The sequence below is a fragment of the Cynoglossus semilaevis genome, chromosome 2 (genome assembly GCF_000523025.1).
Source record: "Cynoglossus semilaevis isolate Cse_v1.0 chromosome 2, Cse_v1.0, whole genome shotgun sequence".
NCBI classification, from domain to species: domain Eukaryota; kingdom Metazoa; phylum Chordata; class Actinopteri; order Pleuronectiformes; family Cynoglossidae; genus Cynoglossus; species Cynoglossus semilaevis.
The window spans coordinates 5,102,374-5,127,541 of NC_024308.1; the positions used below are offsets into that span (position 1 = coordinate 5,102,374).

The following is a 25,168-nucleotide window of genomic DNA, read 5'->3' on the forward strand; positions in this document are numbered from 1 at the left end:
GAATGGCCACATGGATGATGTACTTCAGTAGAATGGCAAAATGCTGTTGACAAACAGGGAAAGAAAAGTAAAATGCATCTGATAATCCTAAAAATGTTGATACAAATATTTATATTTATTTATGTGTATGACCTGTGTATTTTTCAAATAGCTCAGTATTCAATGCAAAATAATGAGATGGTTCAAATATCTCAGTATTCAATGCAAAATAACAAGATGATTTCATATAGTAATATAGTAAGATATTGATAATTTCAGAGTATTTGGGAGGCTGTTGTACAGTATGTTCTTCTCCAGCGCGGTGCTTCAGTAACATCGTTAGAAAACAACATTCAGGCAGTAAAAGTCTCCTTTTTTCAGGCCTCACTTCTTTATCAGGACAAAACAGAGCTGTAGGCTGTTTACCTTGTTCCAAAAATAGGCAGCCACAGAGTGCACATCTGACGGAGCAACAATAAAGTATGTTAAGGAAACGCACGGCGAGGCCTGAAATCCAAGTGCTTGTCCTTTTTATACAGATATTTATGTTAGTGATGCAGCGACACGGATCGTTTACGCTCCATCTAAACACACACTTACTTGTGCTTACAATATGCAGACACCCTACTGTAGCTACATCCAGTAACACCGGTTGACTTCCAACCAGAAGGTTGCTGGTTCTAGTCCCGCCTCCACTTGTCTGTAGTTTGTGTTGTTCCCAGACAAATGACAAATTTAAACTTAGAAAAGGGGACTCAACTTGAAACAGAGTCACATGCATTAGTTTTTATTGTTTTCAATTTATTTTAATTTACATTAGCTACATGATGTTTTATGTTATTATTCCCCTAGTGCTTGTTTAACCTTGAATTATTGCTGTTTCCTTTGTACATATTGTTCCTGTCTGACTACAGGGTGCTTTTAAAACTGCTATATAAATAATCCAAAATAGTCTCAATATACACATTATATTTTATTCTACATAGGTAAGATTTATGATACTATTGTTTCAGCTAATGAGCCACAGTAGCTCTTAAAAAAAAAACACCAAACAAACTTTTTAACTGGTTTATAATTTGTGTTGTGTGTCAGACGGAGGTTGATGATGAGCTGCTGTACCTCGAGGATCACGATGGAGATGATGGCCATCTCTGGACTCAGCCAGGGGAAGAGTCGCTGCAGCTGACCACACTGACCAATCAGGTAACAGTTTACGATGATGGCGATCAGACCCATCGCTTCCATCACAGTCTGAGGAAAACAGGAAGTCACGGGTAAACACAGCATCAAGGCAGAAAATAACACAGTGCTTTGACAGGAGTCGTCACGGACCTGCCACTGGCCGATGCTCTCCACTCTGAGACCAAAGGGCCTCTGCAGACCGGTGCAGAGCTTGAAGGCATCACTGCGGATCTCAATGATGTTGTTGATGAGCGCACACATGGCGGCCAGAGGGAAGGCTGAGGAGAAGAGCACCACGTATCCAAACTGGACAAACATCTCCTGGTAGTCCTGGAAGGTGTCCTGGGAGGGACAAACGATGGATAAATACTCCACAGATGACTCTGATTGAGCAGGTGTAAGTAAATATTTTTGGTTTTGTTGACTGGATCTGTGTGAAAAGGCACAAAATGACACTCCTGTGTTCTGTGTCTTTGTTAAATCTGGCTGTTCTTCGAGGTTCGTACTGTGAGCTGATGACAGTCTGCGTAACATTTCAGTAGAACTGAACGGATTCTGTCTTATCCTGGAGTGCTGATCTAAGCACAACACAAATTACAGCCACGTTTCCCAGGGTACGATAAAAGGTACTGGAGTTCTTTAGCACCGTCATACATCAGTTTTATAGCCCTGTCTTCAATTTCTGACTCCACCACAAACACATAAATGTCAAATTTATGGGAGACAGAAAAGTGTAAATAACTAAACGTGTTTTTTGGTAACGTCCGTAACGTCACCTGCTTCAATAGTTGACAACTTACAGCATACGTCTGCATGCAGCTCTCCATCTCAGCCTGAGCGAGGGTGTTGCTCTCCTTCTCCTCAGGTGGATCCATCCATGATTCTTTTTTAGACTTTGGCTCTAGTTTGTGTTGTTCCCAGACAAATTACAAATTTAAACTTAGAAAAGGGGACTCAACTTGAAATTGACTCTGCACAGAGTCACATGCATTAGTTTTTATTGTTTTCAATTTATTTTAATTTACATTAGCTACATGATGTTTTATGTTATTATTCCCCTAGTGCTTGTTTAACCTTGAATTATTGCTGTTTCCTTTGTACATATTGTTCCTGTCTGACTACAGGGTGCTTTTAAAACTGCTATATAAATAATCCAAAATAGTCTCAATATACACATTATATTTTATTCTACATAGGTAAGATTTATGATACTATTGTTTCAGCTAATGAGCCACAGTAGCTCTCAAAAAAACACCAAACAAACTTTTTAACTGGTTTATAATTTGTGTTGTGTGTCAGACGGAGGTTGATGATGAGCTGCTGTACCTCGAGGATCACGATGGAGATGATGGCCATCTCTGGACTCAGCCAGGGGAAGAGTCGCTGCAGCTGACCACACTGACCAATCAGGTAACAGTTTACGATGATGGCGATCAGACCCATCGCTTCCATCACAGTCTGAGGAAAACAGGAAGTCACGGGTAAACACAGCATCAAGGCAGAAAATAACACAGTGCTTTGACAGGAGTCGTCACGGACCTGCCACTGGCCGATGCTCTCCACTCTGAGACCAAAGGGCCTCTGCAGACCGGTGCAGAGCTTGAAGGCATCACTGCGGATCTCAATGATGTTGTTGATGAGCGCACACATGGCGGCCAGAGGGAAGGCTGAGGAGAAGAGCACCACGTATCCAAACTGGACAAACATCTCCTGGTAGTCCTGGAAGGTGTCCTGGGAGGGACAAACGATGGATAAATACTCCACAGATGACTCTGATTGAGCAGGTGTAAGTAAATATTTTTGGTTTTGTTGACTGGATCTGTGTGAAAAGGCACAAAATGACACTCCTGTGTTCTGTGTCTTTGTTAAATCTGGCTGTTCTTCGAGGTTCGTACTGTGAGCTGATGACAGTCTGCGTAACATTTCAGTAGAACTGAACGGATTCTGTCTTATCCTGGAGTGCTGATCTAAGCACAACACAAATTACAGCCACGTTTCCCAGGGTACGATAAAAGGTACTGGAGTTCTTTAGCACCGTCATACATCAGTTTTATAGCCCTGTCTTCAATTTCTGACTCCACCACAAACACATAAATGTCAAATTTATGGGAGACAGAAAAGTGTAAATAACTAAACGTGTTTTTTGGTAACGTCCATAACGTCACCTGCTTCAACAGTTGACAACTTACAGCATACGTCTGCATGCAGCTCTCCATCTCAGCCTGAGCGAGCGTGTTGCTCTCCTTCTCCTCAGGTGGATCCATCCATGATTCTTTTTTAGACTTTGGCTCCGACCTCTCTGTGTGTCTGCCTTTTCTCCTGTGTCTCGTTGACGTGCTGATCTCAGGCCCAGAGGCCACAGAAGGAGCACTGGCAGCAGCAGCAGCAGTGGCTGCAGCAGCAGCATTAACTCCCTCGACCAGACTCACACCTCCCATACCTGACTCCTTCACATCATGGATGCCGTTATCGTCATCATCATCGCACATCTCAAACATGGAGCCAGGGTCCATCCCCCTCTCCACCATTGTGGGGCTCCCCTCCTCCAGGAAGTTGTTGTCTATGGGTGGTCCACCACAGACTGGCCTCCTGTCCACCTTAATATCACAAAAAGTACTCGTATCAGTACTTATATCACTCGTTGGTACCATTTTTCATATTTGAAGCCAGAAACTCTCTGTACCTTCTCAATGAAACTGACTTTCCTCAGCTTCAGACCACAGTCAATCAGATTGTCCTCCTCCGTCTCCCCTTCACTGAACCTCCCACTGTCAACCTCGTCCTTGTCCCCTCCCTCTTCTTCCTCAGACACCCCACATCCACCGTTCAAACACTTCTTCTCCCTAAACGGATGTGAGGAGACCCAGTTATGTCAGACAAGATGCTCAGACTGATATAATCTCAAGTGTCCACCCACAGGAAAAACTCACTGACCTTCGCTCTGGTTGTCCCACCCCAGGCCGGCTGCCCCTCAGGCCTGGTCCGGGCATGGCCTGGTCGGTGGGAGATACTTGGGCTTTTCCAGCTGCCAGTCGAGCATATTTTAGCAGCACCGATTGCAGCAGGTCCCACACAGCTCGCAGTGTCAGATCGCCCAGTTTGTGGCGTTCGTACAGATAAGGCTGCAGCACCTCCTTCACGTTCTGAAGGAATTGACGAATGATGAGCAGAGTGGCCAGCATCTGGTTCAGTCAGAGAGAAACAACGCAGTCAGACGCTTCAGAAGAAGGGTTAACATTTTATCTTAATGCAATACACACACACTGCACATGCTGTCTTTACTCAGAAGTGCACGGCGTCAGACGGTGGTCTGATCAGGAACAGTATTATTCAGCGTATGAAAAATCTTAATAAGTCACTAGTTAGCACAGGTTACAGGATAAATGTGGCGAGCATTAGGAAAGAGAAATCCAAATCATTTTTTTCTGCTGTTTTTTTTTAAATGCAGCCTTTACATTTCAACAGTTACTAAAGCTGCTGAATGAAACAGAACTGCTGTAATATATAACTATGGAAATCAAGCCTGCATTATCACAAAACTCTCACAGGAGGAGTGAGCGTCCAAGTCCTGAGATCTGACTCTCCCCACAACTCACTCGGAGCCTAATTATGTTTATGTACAAGATGCAAACACAAACGCACAGCAGAGACGAGGACATGGACAGAATGTTATTTCACTCCATGAGGAAAAACCTTGAAAAACAGAGTGTGGTGCACATATTGTTTGCGCACTGCTGCCTCCCGGGACAGTCAGCCCAGCAATGTCATAGTTAGACACTCTAAATCAAGCTGACTGAACAGATGCTGTTATTGCAGACGATTTGCTGTTTTGAAATGTTAAAGTCGAATTGTTGTTGTTGTTTTTTTTCTCGTAACTTTTTCTCCTGTTTATTTGACAGGAGTACGAAGACAAATGGAGGACACTGGTCAGACATGGACAGACGTGGACAAGCTCAGTGAGATGGACACCAACATCAAAACCAAGACGTGAGTGGTATTTTCTATCAAAAACATCAGTCAGTGTGAGGATTTTATGCAAAGGAAACATTTAAAATAATGTATGGATGTGAAGCCAAATCAAACTTTTTAGAATTGTTTACTTTTTATTTTCATAATTAGAAGTAAACAATCTCTTTACTGACCATGATGCATTTCAAGTTTGCAAGTCGACACCAGACACACAATATGAACATGATGCTTTGTGCAAAGACACGATGCTAATTCGTCACCCAGACTGGGAACGTGATCATACTTTAGATTTGAGAAAAGTCCTGGAAAACCAGGGAACAGAGAACGTATTCATCTGGATCTTGTGGAGGAGTGAAGGCAGGACATTAACCCGAACCTGTCGCTGCAGACTCCTTAACAGAGACAACACCACCAGCATCTTCCACAGACAGACAGACAGATGGAGGGGTGTGAAGGGATGGTTACAGAAATCATTACCCAGAAGCAGAAAGTTAAAAAGTAAAGTAGTAAAAAGAAGATGAGATTGGAGGAACACATGACAGAAACACAAACAGAAACAGAGGAGGTTTTTTTTCTTTCTTTTTCTCACCTCTTTCAAGCGCTCCATGTCTTTGAGGTAGAATCCAATGTAAAAAAGGCTGAGATAAGAATTTACAAACTGAAACTGCAGAGGAAAGAATAGAGAAATAAATGTTTGGAATGTGCAAAGAAATATCAAATCAACATTAGAATTTTAAAGTCTAATTTAAAATTAATTTAAAGTCTAGTTGCCGTGTAATAAAAGGCTACTCACAAGAACCATTTTGATGATGAGATTTTTCTCATAGGCACTCTGGAGTCTATAGTTCTCTGTGGAAACACAATATGAAACCTCTGTTATTTCAAACAAATAAGCAAAAAAAAGGTTAGACACAATACACTTTACTGTAAGGTGACTTTTATAAAATAGAGAAACCCTTGCTTTTTTCTACACAGAACTGCCCACTGATGTGGAAAATCTGTTAATGTTGCATAACACTTAAGGACATTTTTAGCATTTTAGCTTTAGCTTCTTTCAGTGTTCTGCATCCAAACACAACAATGAGGCGACATTAATCCTCAAACAACAGAGATGTGTGTAAAGGTTCATCTTTTAATGTTGGAATGATACTGTGCTCTAAAGGTGGATGTATATTCACAACCTTGACTCTCACCCATGTCATTGAGCCAGCAGGCAATTTTCCTGTACACCTCGTCACATGCACTCACAGTGATAGCTAGCATAATTTTGGGGATGAAGCGGGCTAGCCGAGGCATTTCCTTGATCCCCATCACAAATTCCTGCACAGACACAAACACAACACTGAGACCGTGAGACTAATCCTTTTAATGTTCTGAATCTGACAGACATTTCTAATGGAAAATGATTGATTTTCATTTCTCTGCGTTATCACATTAGCTTCCAGTCATATCTCTGTGCATTTTACAGTACTATTACACAGCAATCAAAGTAATGGGTCGAATAACAGCCTCGCTGCATCATGACAAGCATCCTGAAAACAAAAAGTGCAGCAGCACTGAATGATGACTGATGCAGGGAATCCTATAACACAGATGCAGACAGCTGACTGACCTGCAGCTCGAAACAGATGAGCATGACCAGGAAGACAAAACAGAGACACAGGATACAGATGGGCAGGCTGACCAGCCACCTGAAAACACGCCTCCGCCACGGAGGATAGTAGAACTCCTCGCATCCTGTGATAGGACTACAGCGCTTGACTCCCTACAGAGAGATGGAGTAGGAGACGGTGTGACAGAGCCTGATAAAGGAGGTGAATGAAGCGGTGGACAGGTGGACGGAAGGATTAGCTCGACTCACCCGGAACTGAGGCCGTGGTTCCTCCAGGGATTCAGCCGGCGTGTCCAGTGTCCCCCATTTATACGCCAGCTCAGCTCCTCTCCTCTTCCACCGCTCCAGAAACAGTGTGGCCCACACCACGTTGAAGAGTGCAAACACCACGCAGCAGATGTCACGGCTGGTCTGAGACGACCCAGAATCACAAACACACCCAAAACAGATGCCTCAGATTTAGCTTTGTCCTGTTGTATATTTTTTCACAGATACCTGATACTTCTTTAGGTTGGTTTTCAATAACTATACAATGAACTGGAAGGCAGTGTTATACAGGGAGCACAGGTCCACGGGAATTGGTGATTGTATTATGTGGTTTTTTTTAGCACAGGTCCACGGGAATTGGTGATTGGCATTACGTGGTTTTATATTAAACTGACACTGTCGTCACATCAGACAGTATGTCAAGCAAAACATGTATATTAGACCAGCGGTTCTCAAACTGTGGTGCGTGTACCACAAGTGGTACATGGGGAAAATTCACATTTTCACATTTACATTTTCTATTGAATAAATCTGAACCATACCATGCACAATTAATACAACATTTGAACATAAACATCTTTATAAACATCTCTCCTGTGGTGGAAGCTAACAGTGAAGGCCTACGCTGCTATATTCTAATGTTGGTCATCATGGTGGTACTCAGAGAGATCAATGTTTTCTCAGGTGGTACAGAGGATAAAAAGTTTGAGGACCACTGTATTAGACCATTGCAGGCTCTGCCCTCACCTGATCAGACTCAGTGAGCATCCAAAGCACGAAGCCGATCACAGCAGGATACAACATAGAAGTGGTGTAGAAACCCAACCAGGCGAAATACATGGCAATCTTCACCCCAAAGTAGTCACATATATCATCTGCAAACACCAAATAACAAAAATAAACCTTACTGGATTCAAACACTTCATGTACTTTAATTGTTGTTATACTGACCTAAGGGTTGTTTCTCACAAACAGCCTGCACCCAGGACTTCATCAGCTGACTGAGGATCCTCTGTTCATGGAGAGGAAACAGCTGCCGGATGACACCTCGTGCACTCAACTCTGCGACTGCAGGCGGCAACAAGGTAAGAATGTTTTTTTGTCAACATTATATTTGTTAAAAAGGGTCTCTTAATAAATATAAGCAACGCACTGATTGGCTGGCCCTCCATGAAGTTGATGTTATGAAGGACGTCCCCATTTTTGGCACGGAGATTGTCCAACCAGTATTTAATAATGCTCTGCCTCTCCTGCCGAGAACAGAGGACAGAGTTAGGTGTAGAAGAGAGTGAACAAGTTTCCTTTCGAGTGTGTTCTTTGTGACTCTGACCTGTGAGGTGAAAAAGCACAACTCGCTCTCGATGTTTTCGTAAATGTAGTCCTCCTCACAGGAGAAGCTCCTCGTTCCTCCTCCAAACTCGGGTTTCACCGGTTTCCTCAGTCCCATCTCCTCAGCTCCTCGCAGCAAACTGCAGGAGGAGGAAAACAAAAGGTCATCCTTCTGTGGTGTTCAGGTCTTTACACCTGTCTTTGACTTCTCATGCTTAACTGTACATAAAAATGTGGTTACTAGGTCAGCGTATAACCTCCGATACTCTTCAAAGTCACCTTTCATTTTGTGCGGTTTTGTGAACCAGACGTTTTCGCAGCTGGACCAGACAGTGTCCTCAGGCCCCAGTTTGAGAACACAAACTTAACGGGGTTACAGATTTCCTCTTTACAACAACACCTTTTTTTCTTCTTCTCAACAATAATTTTTTCACATGTCCTCTTGTACAGCCTTGTCTCCTCTCTCCTATCATCCTGTTTCTACTCCCTCCCTCCTCACTCATGTCTCTAATAACCTAATGTTCTCACACCTCCCCCATCACATCAACCTTTTCTCCTTTCCTTCTGTCCTTTCCTGTGGCTTTGTAATAATGCCGTTCCACACCCACTGTTCCCTATAGGCTGCCCCTCTCCCTCTCTCCCTTTTTCATCATATATATTTAGTTAAGGTTGACCAGAGGGCCTGTAACGTCCATTCATCATGCTGCTCCTCACTGTTGAAGGATCCATACGTTCTGCACTTTGACAGAGGAACATAGCAGTAATGTGTGGAGTATTGTTGTGTTTTTAGTACTCTTAGAATAGAGAAGTAGAGACTGTGTTCTAAGTCAACAACTGCTGAGAGAAATGTTTTGCTGCCAACACCAGTCTAATGTTCTCCCTTTGAGATAAATGAAAAACATTTTGTGCATTTTTTTCCCGTAAAAAATGGGGAAATATGCACACCTAAAAGGAACGAAAAGTGCAGTGTGGATGAAAAAAAAAAAAAAAAACCCTTGACAGTAAAAGTACTGATGTAAAACACAGCACATCCAGTTTATGCTAATTTTGCGAACATCTTTTAAAATAGAGAAACTCAGCAAACTAAATGACATGCTGTCATGGCTGAGCGGGGAGTAATCAATTGTGTCAGACAAAAAAAAGAGGTCAATGCAGTTGTTTTCATAGAAATAGAGCTATTTTAGAAATAAAACTAAGCTGCAAAAAAGATCTCTTTTAGCACAGTTCCCCAGAGTGAGGGACTGCCAGGCCAGCAAATTGGCGTCATACCAAGTAAGAGCAACAAAGATGCAATTCTGAGTTTTCTGAGTGATGGAAAAATAAGCTGCAATATGTCATTCTGGAGTGGCAGACAAGTACATAAGGTGGTGCAAAACCTGTATAGTATGAGAATAGGGAACGGAATGGTGCTTGAAGACCCTTTTGTTTGTAAGGGACAGACTGGTCATGATGTTTGCTGATGACACTGTCATATAATAATAACATTGGACATGTTTGGACACGTACTGATGAGATAATGAATAAACAGGTTAAAGGATGGAACTGCTGGTGTAGGAGTATGAACAATGGAGTAGATTTGTTAAAATTTGATCATAGAAATTAAATTGAAGAAGTTGTGAAAATGGCTAATGACTGGATGTCGTCACTTCTGCAGATGGAAAAATTATTGGGAAGGAGAGGAAATACAGTATGTTTCAGGAATTAAAAAGCGTTTTTTTTCCTCAGTTCAGAGGCTTAAAGACTTAAGTGCCAGGCATGTGGCAGCTTATATGGCAGCAGATGGTGACATTTTATAGTTTTTTTTTTCCTTCAATTTGTCCCTGGCTGTCGTTTAAGGAGGGCGGGAGTATTCTCACTGCTTCAGGGTGCAAATGAAACAATTATCCAAGGTGAGGAGATGACACACTTTCTGGGTTATCGTTTCTATCAAATAGAATATAGGTCAATGTATCTAACAGCAGATTAGAGTGTGTGTGTGTGTGAGAGTGGTCTATGTATAGCTATACCTGTGGGGGCATTTTTTGTAAAAAGCTTTCTCGTTGGCAATGGAGTAGGGGATGCATCGTCTATGTGAAGCAACTTATGAAAATCAGACTGTGTTTGTGTGAGTGAGAGGAGAGACTGAAAAAGAGATGGAGAAACTGCCTTTTGTCACCAACTAATTGTTCTAAGCTTCATATGCTGTATGAAGTATATGTGTAGTACGTGAGTGTAGTACCTGTATGAAGTATATGTGTAGTACGTGATTTACTAGTTGTTGAGTGAAACTGCAGATATGCTGCCCCCTACCAGAATTTTCAAATTTTTCTTTTGTGCTTGATCTGTCATTATTTATGCTGAGAATTTAATTTTAATTTAGTCCATTATCTCAAATGGGGTTTTTAGCATATAATGATGGAAGTGTACAGTCCCACGGAGTGGTCGCTCAGTGCTTGGTCAGCAGTCATTCATGCCAGGACTGCAGTCATTCATCATATTATTTATGACACTCGGGTAAAAATGACCCAGCGTTTCCCCTTAGACATTTCAACAAGACGTGAGTCAGAGTGAATCCTGTTCCAATTTTCTCCTCGACATTAAATAAGCTACGACACAGCAGAAGCAGAGAAGTGCTGCTGAAACTCCAGCTAACACTGCGGCTCCACTAATGACTCACACAGCTTTACTGCTGGGCTGATTATAGCTGCAGATACAGGCAGCAGTAAACCATCATAAATCCAAGTTCAGTTTTACACTAGCACAGCAGACATATTTTGGTTTCTAACACCCTAACGTTTTAAAAATATCCACAGACTACTAGAGGAAGTGATGCACTGCATTATTCAGAACCCACTCTGTTCATTTCCTGTCCCTTTGCAGGGAATTTTGTCTGTATCTTAGGGCCTGTAGTGATACATCTGTAACACAGTCAGAAGAGGAAAGCACTGGGGAGTGTCTGGGCATGAAAAGAACTTATTTTTAAGTTTTTCTCCCAAACGTTTTATATGTAATTTCAGTACAATCTTTATAGAACAACATTTTGAAAAATCATCCTTTTCAATTGATGAATTGTTGGTTTAATCAGATAATAGATACAACTCTCAAAAATGCTTCTCCATCATAAAAGTTTGTCTTTGAATCTGTCTTTGAAGTGAAAGGTTAGTGATATTTAAAGGTTTCTTACTTTTCATACGTAGCAGTGACGAAGAAAGCGTAGACCCGCGTGTGTTTGTGATGTCGGATTTGAATGATGAGCTCCGGAATCCCCAGCCGGATATGGTTCAGTAGCCATAGTAACGTGTGGTCATCAGTAGTGTCTGTGGAAATGTAAAAATACAGATTCTAACACACCCCCGCATCGCTGTACAAAGCAGCTGCTGAAGACTCCCACGGTCTTCTACTATTATTTCCTCGGCAGCACCGGAGGTGAACAGTCAAACTCCTGAGATTGAGAAAGCTATTATACGGTGAAAAAAATAAAAAAAAATTGAGAAAGCTATTATACGGTGAAAAAAAAAATGAAATCAAATTTGAATTTAAGTCATGACTTTGAAATATTTGCTATTTCACACACAATTATGTCTTAGAGACAAATCCCAAAGTCATTGATGCCGAATTTTAATTGCTAAAAAAAGAAACAGTATAATTGAGCAGACAGTGATGAAAGATCAGCCTCTCTACCTCCAGACAGACTGGAGAACGGTTCATGAAAGTATGAGTAAATTTCAATTTCATGACCGAGGATGGCCAAAGGTTCATGCTCACTGCTGTAGAGAAGTCACTGAGGTTGAGGCTAAAGACTAAAGGCGACAGTTTTAAGTCCTCACAAATACAAAAAAACCTGTTGCGATGTGTGTTTGTGTGAGCTGTGCTTTGACCTGCAAATGTCATGAGGATGTCACAGTTCTCTGTAGGCACCGTTTTCATCCAAGACTTATGAGACATGATGTGTCTCCCAGCCTGCAGCAGCCGCTTTCCAAACAACTTGTCTGAGAGGGAGAGAGAAGAGGGGGAGAGAGGGGGAGAAAAGTTTGAGTCACCTTTTCAAAGTTGCACAAAGCAATGACATTTCTAACATTTCTGACAATGACGTCCCCCAACCTGATACTGCTGCTGCCTCAGCAGACACACACACACACACACACACAGTTATATACAGCTATTCTTTAACTCTTATCCAGTCTACAGACTGAATAGAACTTTTTCCCTAATGCTAATGCTAGGGCCAGAATCAGTTATTGACCTAAGTTAATCCAGTGGTTTCAAAAGTGCAGGCCAGTCCTCTCACTACCAAACACACAACTATTTCTGTGCCGTGGAAGGATATTGTAAATTGTGTTTCTTTTATTTCTTTTTTCTTTTGTTCAATAAGAAAAGCAGTTCTGTAGGAATGTTTTAAATGAACGTCAGTGGAGGTTTGCAGCAATCGCTTCAAATGTGGTGACAACAGTTGGGTCGACAATAGTCCTATACAGTGGTATACAAATGTTTGGGCACTGCAGGTCAAAAGTTCTGTTAATGTGAACAATTAATTGTTTCCTTTACTTTTTCAACAAAATCAAGTTTTATTTTAATCTTTCACATTTTCAAAATAACAGAAAAGAAAAAAACAAGTATCAAAGGGTGGTCTTTTGACCAGGACTGTTCAATCAAAATAACAGAAAAGAAAAAAACAAGGCATCTTGAATACTAGTATACGAGTAGCAAAAGAAAAAAAGCAAGTATCAAAGGGTGGTCTTTTGACCAGGACTGTTCAAACTTTTGCATGCCAGTGTATACGAAAGTGTGGTCCTGAAGAATTAGTTCAGGAACCACATCAAAATACAAAAATGTATGCTTGCTTCAGAACGTACAAAAGGACAAACACGTGGACATATTTACAATAAATACTGCAGTTGTACTGGATACACAAATCTGTTTACAAAGACAAAGCTACATACAAACCTTAACAGGAATTACAAACACACACAGACAGAAGAGTACACACACTCTTTTACTGCTCAGTCTTTCTAAGTGTGACACGTTTAAATGTCAACTTCCTTCACCTCACAACACGAGGCTAACAGAAGTCGTCTGCTGCCAAGACCAGATGCCAAACATTGTCCTCACTCTGAATGATCTCACAGACGCACACAGAACACACTTATGTACACACATACACACACTGAATGCACTGTAACATAACAAACAGATGCCCTTATTGCAGAACATAGTAAAGGTCAACTAAAGGTTAAGGACAACTAATGTTTTTGTCTCCAGGCTACAGTGAAATTCATCTTCATTCTGACACCTCATCCATCTGTCACTGACCCGCCGCTGTCTCATACCCCGTTCACACCAGCACGCCGGGCAGAGAGACGGCAGCGGAGGAAGTATAGATAGAACAAAGTGATTCAATACTTGTAGTTCGTAAAGAAACGTCAACCCACACTGTTGTCGTTTATAGACGTTTTGAGCACTTTATTCATTTTAATTTAAAAAAAAATGGGTGAAAGAAAGAGTGAGTAAATGAATGAATGAGTGATTGGCTAAAACGAAGAAGAGTATGAAGATGTTTGTGCGTCAGTCTCAGGTTACAGATGTGAATGCATTTACACACACGTGGAGGTCAGGGTCGAGGGCAGTGTTAAATTTAACCACAACTATCTTTTACTTGTAACATGAATAAATAAATCACATTAACTACATGACTGTGTGGTCAGTAAAACCAATAAACAGGTGTCACTTATAAACAGTGAGACAGTGGGACAGGAGGGACATTCCCAGAAACAAGGATCACTGTTCTATTTATATAGGGACGTGGACAATAAAGCTTCTGCTTGAAACATGACGCTCTGGAGCAAACGAAGTCGCAGCCCTGATAAACCCTGATAAAACTCATAAAGAAGAGGAGTGGTCTTTGAGAATAAATATATTGTATTTAATATAGTTATATTAAATGAGTATTTCAGTACTTTTACTCTGCATTAACAGCTTTTACCATTGGTTTAAATGACAGCTGGCTGTACAGCACCCATTATTGAACAGCCTGATGAACAACCATTAGGGTAAATGGGGAGACAATGTAAATTAAATTAAAATTATGTTTAATTCAAAAAGTTAAATGATTGAGAAATTCAGCAGCTGAAACATGTGTCAAAGAGGACTTTTGACTAAAACAAGGCCTGTGGATTTATCACTTTATTTCTGGCGTTTTTTTAAAAAAAGTCAATTTTTCACATACTGATCTGACTTTTTAGATGAATAAAATTCAGCAGCTGAACATGTGTCAAAGAGGACTTTTGACTAAAACACAGCCTGTGGATTTATCACTTTATTTCTTTGGTGTTTTTTTTTTTAAAAACGTTATGGTGGTGCAGTCGATTTTGCACATACAGATCTGACTTTTTAAAGTAACATACATAATTTAAAAACTCACAGACTGCTGGTAACTTCATCCAGTTCCATATTTCGCTTCCAAATCTGAGAAAACCCTCGAACATTCCGAAAGGTCAAAAGTCTGAAAACAGAGTGCGGCCTTTTCGTTCGGTCTAATCCAAGTTGGTCCTTCTGGGTACAGACATATGTCTCCACTGTGCTGTGGACAAAACTCTGCAGCCACTGCTGTGGCATGAGTGTAATTCTAATGAGTCTGGTTTTCTTTGCTGAGGGCAGGAGAACAACACAGTCCTGAGAATGCAGAAAAAAAACAAGCTCAGGGCTGTTTTTGTTGGTAATATAATTATTCAGGAAGAACAGTTAGGACCAGGCCTTTAAGGCTCGGCTGAAAAAAAAACAAGCTCAGGGCTGTTTTTGTTGAAAAAAAACAAGCTCAGGGCTGTTTTTGTTGACCAGGCCTTTAAGGCTCGGCTGACAGAAGTGGACAGACACTGTACAACCTTAACTGTGTCACCTACACACACTGGTTTGTGACTTATTTGACTTCTTTATTCTATTTTGTTCATGACTCGTGATATGACATTACTGTAATGACCACTTCACAGTGTTTATTGTTTAATTCACGTTTATTAACACAGTTGACCAACCTTTAAAGAAGAAGACACTGCTTGGTGGTAATTTATTAGTTTCATTTAATCGTTTTAACACCTGGCTTTTTTTTTTATTATGAGACACAGATCACTGCCAGCCTTTGTCTTGTTTGACCTTTTAGGGCTCCTGAAATATATCACTAGGCTTTGAATTTTGGAGGTGGAATAAAAAAATGTGCCTCATCGTTTGAGCTAGATTTACTGTCACACATCAAAATCCCCAGTGATGTGTTCAGACTTCAGGAGTTCGGCTGATTTTATGGTATGGCTTTTGAACGCCATTCAGTTATACTGTGCAGTTCATCAGCAGCCGTCACATCATGTTATGGTTCGGTGAAACCACCTCATTTTAATGTTAATGCTAAAATAAGACAACAGTAAAGGTTCCCTCTCTCCCTCTCTCTCTCTCTCTCTCCAGAGAGGTCAGATTGTACTGTAAAGACACAGGGTCACCAGTGATAAGGAGGGAGCCTGGTTAACACGCGGCCAAGTCAGACAGCCAGTGTTTACGAGAGAGCAGCCAATCGCAGCGTCCTTCTCTGGTTTAACTGGCTCTCTGAAATCTCCCTGGGAAAATTACTTCCGTGTACAGCCTAAATGGAATCAATGACACCATTAGTGTGGAGCTGCAGTGAATTGTGCGCTCGAGTGAAGGTCACAGACTCATATGGACAAAGCTATGATGCACACACCATCTTTAGTGCTGGTGCTTTGATTAGTGGTTTACTGGTGCTCTTCATGCTGCACCGAAGCTGCTTTGTATCAAACAGACAGGTAGTTTCCTGAGCTGATCTGAGGTCAGAGGGTCTGAGTCTGTCCTGTAGAATATCACAGGAAGTTGTGGTGAGACCAGAGGTTGAAAACAGAATCTAATAATTGATGTTTTATTATATGTTTATATTTTCCTGACTCTGTTGGTGTAATTGCTTTAGGGTTTTGCACAGGGACCTCTAGGGCCCCCTAGCTGCACATGTTATTTTTCTTATTACAAGAAATCTCCAAACAAAACACAGCTATGGTGTATATGGGAATATACGGGGAAAAGAACCTCGAACGGTACAATATGTTACACTCACTTCAATGAATATCTGTCTAATAATTTGTATTGTCCGCATGGCGACAAAATGGTTTCCGTTGTTGTCAGTGGGTCGTCAGTTAGTGAACCAGCGTTTTCCGTTGTTGTCAGTGGGTCGTCAGTCGTCAGTAGTGAACCAGCGTAGAAGGAAAATTATAAACGGAGGAATTCACTTTCAAAAACCAAATGCTCCTTTATTAGGGAATATGTGGCTAGACTAGTGACGATCTGCCAATTCATACTGCAACTTTATTTCTGTGAAATATGGTAATAAACAAACAACGACATCACACAGAGATCTACATCCAGACAAACACGGACATGGGAGAAAAAAAACCTACTTTGGTCTTTCGACAGTGAAATACACTTCTTCTTTCTATGTTCTATTTTGCTCTTATCCCACTCGTATACACAGTGACTCACCTCATTGCCTCTCACAGACTGCACCAGAGCATTCATCAAAGAATCAGATCAACAAACACAAACCACTGGGACTTTTCCCCCTCACACCAACACACACTGGTGTATTTTGGACAACAGAGAAGCTCGTCTTCACAGACGGCACCAAAGCGTTTCTCTTGTCTGTTTGGATTTTTATACTTCAGCCTGCTCCTCTCTGGCTTTGTCACCCACCTCCCCCTTTATATCATGTTGCCACTACCAACTCAGCCTTTTCCCCTCATCCGAGTCCTTTTTTATGCCCTGCCAGCAATTCTTTCCCCCATCTTTCCATGCTTCTCCTCCCTCAGTCAGACTGTCTCTGTGTACTTGTGTTCATGTGTCCTTAACAAATAGATAGGTAACACTTATAAGCTGCAGGTTAAATAACAATGTTGTTGTTTAAGTAGTAAATTCACAGCACAGAGGAGACATGTGTCTGAACCCGGAAAAGACTAACGTGGATTAGACCGAGCGAAAAGGTCGCACTTGGTTTTCAGCTTGACCTTTCGCAATGTGCGAGGAGTTTTCTCAGCGAAATATGGAACTGGATGAAGTTAGCAGCTGTCTGTGTCTTTGCAGTATCAGTCTCTTACTCTTCATAGTCCATTTTATTATTGTTTATGAACAAGCTATGGGAAAGCGAGTGGGAAAATACTAGTTTAACTTGAAACCACCAATCCTAATCAATCTCAAAGGAACGGGTAGGGAAACTGTTTTTCAAATGTAGACTTAATTCTCCAATCATATTTACCACGGCCTCGTGACAAAGTGTACAAATCTTTCTTGGAGCAGCAAAATGTGTAGCTCAAAATGCCAAGTCGTTGAAAGGCATGTCGTGGGATTCCTAGTTTTTTCCTTTGCCCTTGTTTTTTTTCTGCCAAGTAGGCTACTGGGTGCTGCATTCTTGGTTGGCTGGTGAGTTTGTGTGTAGTGCAGGGGTGAAATATAAAAGTATTGGGCTGCGATTTGAGAGTCGAACAAGTGAAAAATCTGGTCCACGCAGACTGATAACAGCCTGACTGCGTATAATTGTCTGAATTCAGCACTGCGTAGGAAGGGAAGTAGATTACGAATTATGAATAAGTCGGCGGTGCAGATGATGAATATAGTGGGGTGAATAGGAGCCATTGTTGAGCAAACAGACCTCCTTGTTGAACGAGAGCAAGTGAGAGGCATGAATTACAAACAGCAATGACGTGAACATGCTAAAGTGGTTTTTTTTTTGTGAGGTAAGAGTCATTCTGCTAATTTCTATTCATAGTGAGAGTATTTTCTTACATGGTGGGAGTTTTACAAACGTTGGTTGGCAGAGTTTATCACAACCCTGCTTTATACAGACCGTGTATTTCTACACACATCCCAAATTGAGCCGTGCACCAGAGCAATTGAGTCAGAAATGATAAGAGACCCCATTTAGTGAAGCAGTGAGTCACTGAGTCTGACTGCAATGGACTCAATGATCTGCAGCAGGATATTCTACTCCTCAGCAAGAGAAACGTGAGGCTGGATAAGAGTCTGATCAATGATGGGAAACAGTGATGACACCGAACCGCCCTTTCATTTCCTGACCCGCTCAATGACAAGCAGAGAAAGACTCAATTCAATAATGTTGTTTTCTGAGGCCTGCTGAAAAGAAGCAATAAATATGTGCTTTGTTTAATTATTTAACTCGATTTATTTAGCTTCACAGCTGACAATATAGAAATGATTCTTGTCTTCGATAGTTTTTTTTTTTTCACCTTCCACTTTTCACCCAACGAATCACAATGCAGAGCAGGACTAAAATGACGGAATTAGCTAAAAGAGAAAATCCACAGAGGAGCAACTCCTGAGTTATAAAACCCTCATCAGCAAAAGCCCCAGAGCACTGCGGCATTTCTGAATCTGCTTAAGTTTTAAACAAACAGATTATGCTGCTTATTACAAAAGCTTGACTTTGTAATTCACTCAGCTACGGGTGGGATGAGAAGGTGACAAGAGTGACTGATTTCTCTGCATACTAAACAACGCTCTCAAACGTAAAGGAATTGTACGGGTTGTTTCCAAAGGGGGTGCTGAGTAGTAGTATCAACTGTACAGACCTGAACACAAAGACCATAACTGCTAGCAGGGATTCAGGGACAATTAGATTCAATTCAATTCAATTGATACATGCTGATAAAAGCTTATTATTAGACCTCACAAACTACTTGGGCCTTGAGTTTGAATATGTGTTAATATATTAAGCGAAGTAACTCGATAAACCAACAGAAGTTTTGAAAAAAAAAAAATGTTAATATATTAAGCGAAGTAACTCGACAGAAGTTTTGAAAAAAAAAGCTGGAATGTTTTATTCCTTTCCTATTGACTCTGTACTAACAATTACATGGATGATGTGTCCCACAATTAGCTGCAGGAGAAGGAACCTGGGTTGTACAGGACGTCCACTTTCATGGCCCTTTAATCTCTCTCTCTATGCTGAAAGTGTGCAGTAATTCCCAGTGACTAAAAAGGCTAAAAACAGCATTCTTTACCATGGTCCTTGTGTTTTCATGGCTTCACTTGGCAACACGCAAAAAGACGAGTACAAGAAAAATAGGACTGAGGGCCAGTACAGTCAGAGAGGAAACAGAACAGAGTGGCTGTATCCACTTACACTGCAGAAGAATGTTATCGACTCTGCTTTCATTATGAAAACTGCAGCCTAAACTTAATGATCAGGCCTTTGTGACATATCGCTACAGTGACAGCCAATCAGAGCAGAGCTCCGTTTCTCCCTCTCGCCTCCCTCTGCCCTAATGCATTAAGCTGGAGAGCGTGCATTATCATTTGAGCATAGAGTCTGATTATCACCATGGCTATAAAAGGGGGGAGTGCAGACGTCCAGAGGGCATGATCCTGCATTTATAAGATGGCCGGTGTGAGGCAAAGAGGCTTTTCCAGTGATATGAATCTGCAGCCACATGAATAACAACTTGCCAACACAGTACACATTAAAAGTGGCTGGCAGAGGCAGAGGTCCCTCAGAGTTACAGTTAATTTACCATCAGTTTGGTGCCAGCTCTTCACAGCCCTCTCTTCAGTGAGACATAAAACAAAGAAAGTGAAAGATGCCCGAGGAGTGCCACAGGGCAGTGCATTAGTGGTTGTTGAATTTCTGTCGTGAATGATAATTGATTTCACAATTAATGATTTTCAGTAGCAGCATCTGCACCTCTTTTAAGGGGTTTTTAGATCAATTAATTAAAAAATGAAGCAATATCCAAGCTATTTCGCAAAGCAGTTAAATTTACTTTATTTACTCTTATATAAATAATTTTTATTGAAATATTTTCACCAGCACAGTAGACAGCTATAAATTATAGAAGTTGGAGTTATTATTATTTTTGAGTATATGACATTATAAACACGCCATAGAGGAAACCTTAATTGACCCGGGTTAAAACTGAATTGATTTTCTTTTTATAAATGAATTTTTATTTTGGACTTTTTATTAAAACTTCCCATTATTAAAATTTTGGACTTTTTATTAAAACTTCCCAAAATTTTTATTTTATTCCACTACATGTTGTCATGCATGCTACATGATAATTATAAATACAGGAGAAAGTTATTCTCAGACTCCACAGCTGTGGAGTCATTTGAAACAGTGGAACTCAGTGGGTGATCACAGCACAGTCAGCTGCTGTGGAGACACTGACCCTTCCATCACAGCTCCCCCTGCCCCACAATCTGTTCCTCCGACTCTCCTGCTGACTCAGGCTAACTCAAACCCAACTCCGCTCCTAACTTAACACTGTGTTTGACAGGAAACGAAGGGTTACTCTGTGTTACTTCAGAATACAAATATGTGGCTGAATCAGGGATCTGAAACTCAAATGACTTGAGGGCCACTGCTGCTGCTCTATGTGCAACACAAATCAAATGATATTTTGGACAGGCAGTTTTTTTTAACATAAATATTGTATAGCACTACAATACAAACAGCAAGTACAACTGAGTATTCCATGGGTCAATGTGACCTCAGTAAGAGGAGTTTGAGATCTCTGCTGTCTGTTAACAGGGGCAGCACAGAGTACCATCTATCTGTATGTTTGTTGTTCTATACAAAAGATACTAAACCTCTCAAATGAATACAAGTGAAACTCCAACAGCACCACGTTTACAGTGAAGTGTTTAATGATCGACTGGCTTTTGTTGTCTTAATGAAACTTCACAGCCCGGAGGCCAATAACAAGTGTGCTGTAAAATGTATTATTACATTAGGACAATAATATCAGTGAGTTTAAATGAGCACCCAGAGACATAAATCCTCAATAATGAGAGTCAAAAGAACAAGACTACTAATAAATAGATGTTATGTTATTGAAAAAAGGGAGTTTTAGTTTGTCTTGCGTGTAAGTAGAGTGTTTTTTTTGCACCTCTCATAATATACCAAAAGTATTCAGTTCTTGTGTTACTACTCCTTTTGTCAGACTGTATGCAAAATAACTACAAATAAATAGTTACAATAATAATGCAATTATAGGATTTTTGCAATTAAAATGTCATTTAAAACCACAGCACTCTTCAGATATTATCTTCCTGAAGGTTACTTGATGAAATGTGTCCATAATACTGCACTTAGGCCAGGCAGTGAAAACAACATCCTACATGTATGACTTGGGATATATGTATCGACACAGCTACATAATTATAGAGAACATTCCTTGAAGGAGTTTGATAGCAGAGGGCATTATCTCAGCATGTGGAAAACAGAGTCAATGAGAATCAGGCAGTGAAAAAAACAGCTTATTTTTAGAAAGAAGGTTAGTAGATACTGACTGCACTATACTGTTTTAGGGAAATTTAATAAAGAGACTTGGATGTAGCGATACAATAGAAATCTGGAAATACCATTATTGTTGTAATATACTGTACGCCCCCTACAGTAGAAACATCAATCTCATAGAATCGATGTTAAGTCTCTATGCAAGATATTTTTCGACCAGAAATTATAAATCCCAACAGTGTGAGTTGACCTCTTCGTAATCACTAAATTATGGACAGCGGACATCCTGAGTTTGAAGATGTAATGATACCTAATTAGATCTGTCAATTGGTGGATGGTACTTGGTCTGCTTTAGAGCATCAGACTGGCGTCAATTCCAATCAGGCAACGGTATGAGGTCAGTGCATTTTTTTTTTTAGCTTTGTTAAAGCTCAAGATCTTACGACACTCAACTAGTTCAAACGTATTATTTCATATTTACTTTGCCTACGAAGGAGTTTTAGTATTGAAAATAAGTTAATAAAGCCAATACGTTCGCAGACTGACAAGAAGAGTGGAGTGTCAGCCACGAAAACAGCATCAACAGAAAATCAATGTAAATGATTGGAGCATTGACTGCAGTGTTTACCACCATCCGAGCAGCGCCTACGGCTCACTAATGATGTCGAACATAAAGCCGGCTTCTCGTAATAAATAATCAAGTGTTGTACAGCTGGAGAGTCGTCCACTTCATCTGCTCGATTTTGAGCATGAAATGTTGTCTGACCACAGCGGTGTGCTGTAGTGTGTTTGTCAGATCAGCTAAGGTTAATCAAGCGCCAATATCACTCACTGCAAGGTCACCTCAGTCAGGGCCCATTTTCCTGGATCAGCTAATGTGCCATGAAGGAGAACAGGAAATACATCTCTGTGGAGCATGGTATGAATATGAGAGAGGGGGGAAAGAGACCTTGAGACAGAGAGTTGTGAGTCATTGTGTCAGTCCTTCTCATGTGATCCCTGTTGTCTTTGAAGCAGAAAGTTTGACACATTCCTGGCCTCAATATTTACATTTTGGAGGTGAAACTGCGTACTATGCAAAATTAGCAGTGCAAACAGAGCTGCCTTTATTTGCACAGGTTATTTTCAGGTCTAACTACTGTTTGAAAACAGGTGTTAGAAAAACATTTTCTGGACCTTTACATACTAGACTCTGAGCTTCCTCCTCCGTTCGATTCCCAACATTTAGTTATTTAGATTTTTTTTTTTAACGTGGTATTTTTTTCAACATCTGTCATTATATACTGTAAACATCTTTAGGATTAAGTCCTTGGGTGAGATGAAACAACGTTGAAAAGTCACGTGACCTTTTTCCTCTACCAACACCAGCCTCAGTGGGAACACAGACTAATTGGTTCATTGCTTTTTAAAAAGATGGATACTTAATTAATCCATCAAATGTGAGAGCTGCAGTGATATAGAATGATGGCTCTGTGGATCAAAGTCACTACAGGGATTAGGGAAATATGGTGGAGGCTTGAAGACAACCATGCTCCAAAGCCTCTGGTGAGAAAAATCCTAATAGATGCTGACTGACACAGATGTGTGAGATGGAGGATATGGGATATCATGATAAGCCTACTGATGTACCCCAACCATATTCTTTGCTGCCGTGACCCAAGGAAATTTGTAACTAGCGAGAATAAATAACTAGAGAAATAAGTAACTAGAGAAATAAATCTAGAAAAAAATCCACAAATTCTGTCTTTTTTTAAAAAAAATGTATCTTATATCTAAAATTATTTGTAACTTGTGATTATTATTCACAAGTTATTATTATTATTTTATTTAGCATCTGTGTGGTGCTATATGGGTTGTAATAATAGATCATATTGTATATGGATGGATGGATGAATGGATGCACGGATGGATGTAGATGTGATCTAGCTCTGTTGCTATTTGTTGACTTTTGACTTCCTGGTTCTTTTCTTTTTCTGAGAACCAAACTGAATCTTTTCTTCACTTTGCCGACCCTGTGTCCAAAGACCTGCACTGGGTGCCACCCTCTGAACAGGATGACATCAGTCTGTTCCCTCAGTCTGCTCAGGTTACCTTGTCCAAGTGTGGAAAGAGCTGCTGAAAGTTCACTGCATCACTCTGCAGCAGTACGCTGCTGTACATGCAGTGAGCACTGGGGCTTCTGTTAACCCCACACTCAGGAAAACAACCCTGGCTCAGCAGCTGAGGCTCTCCCTGTACCCGGGCTAATATTGTGATCTGTGCCAAAAATAGCCTCTGACGGCATCTATGGCCTCTTCAAATCCACTATCATGTCATGGACTCAAACCATGTTTGTTCTGCTTCGGTGCATTTGCAGAATACAGAGATGGCACTCATAGTAACAACCCGACCAAAAACACAGACTGGAAAAATGATGGCTATCTTATCATGAGAGAGGTTTACACCTGCTCTGTTATAACCAGCAAGGGAACTTCTACTGAGCAGACAGCACCCTGTAGTATTGTAGACAGGGTGGAGTAGTTCAAAACTCCCTGGATGTCATTATACAAGGGTGTTGATTATTTAGTCATCAGGTAAAAAGGCATAGCCGAAAGCTGAATGAAAAAAAAAAACGAGTTCTTAAAAACTAACGGCCAATAGTTTAGTCAAGCAGCTGCCAGTTAATGTACTTCAGCAGTAAAAACCATTGCAGCAAAAAATCGGTCTAATTATTTTTATTAAACATTTAAGCAAAGGGGCTGGGTGTCAAACATTTCCCAAGTTCCTTCTCTCCACTCATATGACTACAGTATACGAACAAAATGTGTGGTGTTTATGTATAAAACTACAAAACAGTTGCATTCTCACCAGAGTCTTCTAACCATTTGTGTCCAGTTCACTGGTAAAAATGTTTACCTTTGGGAAAGAATATACTTACAAGTAATATGCAACATGGACCACTCGTGTTTAACAGTGAAAGAGCAGTATTTAGCAAAGGTCTGTACAATCTGTCCTGCTGCTTTTTTTTTTTTTTTACATTTTTAACATAAAAATAGTAAAACATACAAAATGGTACATAGTAGTAGTTCATGGTGCATATCACTTGTAATAACATTTTTAAAGGATTAGCAAAGTCTAGGTTTGCTTTGTGTTCAAAGCAAATATGACCCATGCAAACATTGACAGGGCTGCTGCACAAACTGTACACAGTGTGTAGGGACGATGCCATGCTCAGAGCACTGGATCAGCTCAGAGCACTGGACTCGAACTTGGGCCTTCCAGACCCAAGTCCGCATCCTTAACCACTAAGCCACTACTGCCCCAGTGACCTTGAACAACAGCAAATACCTTTTAGTTTGATGATTGGGCCAGACCCAAAGGTCACCATTTGTCAACACACTTGGCAACTATATTGGACTGACGAGTCAAGAAGCGTCATACTGTATTTGTATGTAAAAACACATTTTTTAATGCACGTTACAAGTGAATAATAATTAAATATAAAAATTATATTCGTTTGGATTATCATTAGACAAATATCCAGCCGTTAACTTGGTTGCTTTTATCAGCAGTGTGCG

At 40.7% G+C, this 25,168-nt stretch overlaps 1 protein-coding gene and 2 long non-coding RNA genes across 3 annotated transcripts in view; 2 read left to right on the forward strand and 1 right to left on the reverse strand.

The window, feature by feature from the left end:
• Positions 1-2,060, forward strand: part of LOC112488552 (uncharacterized) — a 2,694-nt gene extending 634 nt beyond the window's left edge. The window contains exons 3-5 of the long non-coding RNA XR_003052739.1: positions 1,072-1,182; positions 1,298-1,558; positions 2,027-2,060. This is a non-coding gene — a long non-coding RNA (uncharacterized LOC112488552). The remainder of the gene's footprint in view (positions 1-1,071; positions 1,183-1,297; positions 1,559-2,026) is intronic.
• The window catches only part of ano8b (anoctamin 8b), a 31,230-nt gene that overhangs the window by 4,428 nt on the left and 1,634 nt on the right, over positions 1-25,168 (reverse strand). Inside the window, 17 exon segments of the mRNA XM_025065338.1 lie at positions 2-43; positions 2,488-2,619; positions 2,701-2,892; positions 3,351-3,758; positions 3,845-4,004; positions 4,096-4,343; positions 5,720-5,794; positions 5,924-5,979; positions 6,324-6,450; positions 6,743-6,895; positions 6,992-7,153; positions 7,757-7,884; positions 7,961-8,077; positions 8,163-8,259; positions 8,340-8,478; positions 11,502-11,634; positions 12,196-12,306. Coding sequence (XP_024921106.1) covers positions 2-43; positions 2,488-2,619; positions 2,701-2,892; positions 3,351-3,758; positions 3,845-4,004; positions 4,096-4,343; positions 5,720-5,794; positions 5,924-5,979; positions 6,324-6,450; positions 6,743-6,895; positions 6,992-7,153; positions 7,757-7,884; positions 7,961-8,077; positions 8,163-8,259; positions 8,340-8,478; positions 11,502-11,634; positions 12,196-12,306 — 2,480 coding nt within the window.
• Positions 2,459-6,857, forward strand: LOC112488553 (uncharacterized). The gene is made up of 4 exons (XR_003052740.1): positions 2,459-2,571; positions 2,687-2,947; positions 5,061-5,148; positions 6,724-6,857. It is a non-coding gene; the product is annotated as an uncharacterized LOC112488553 (long non-coding RNA).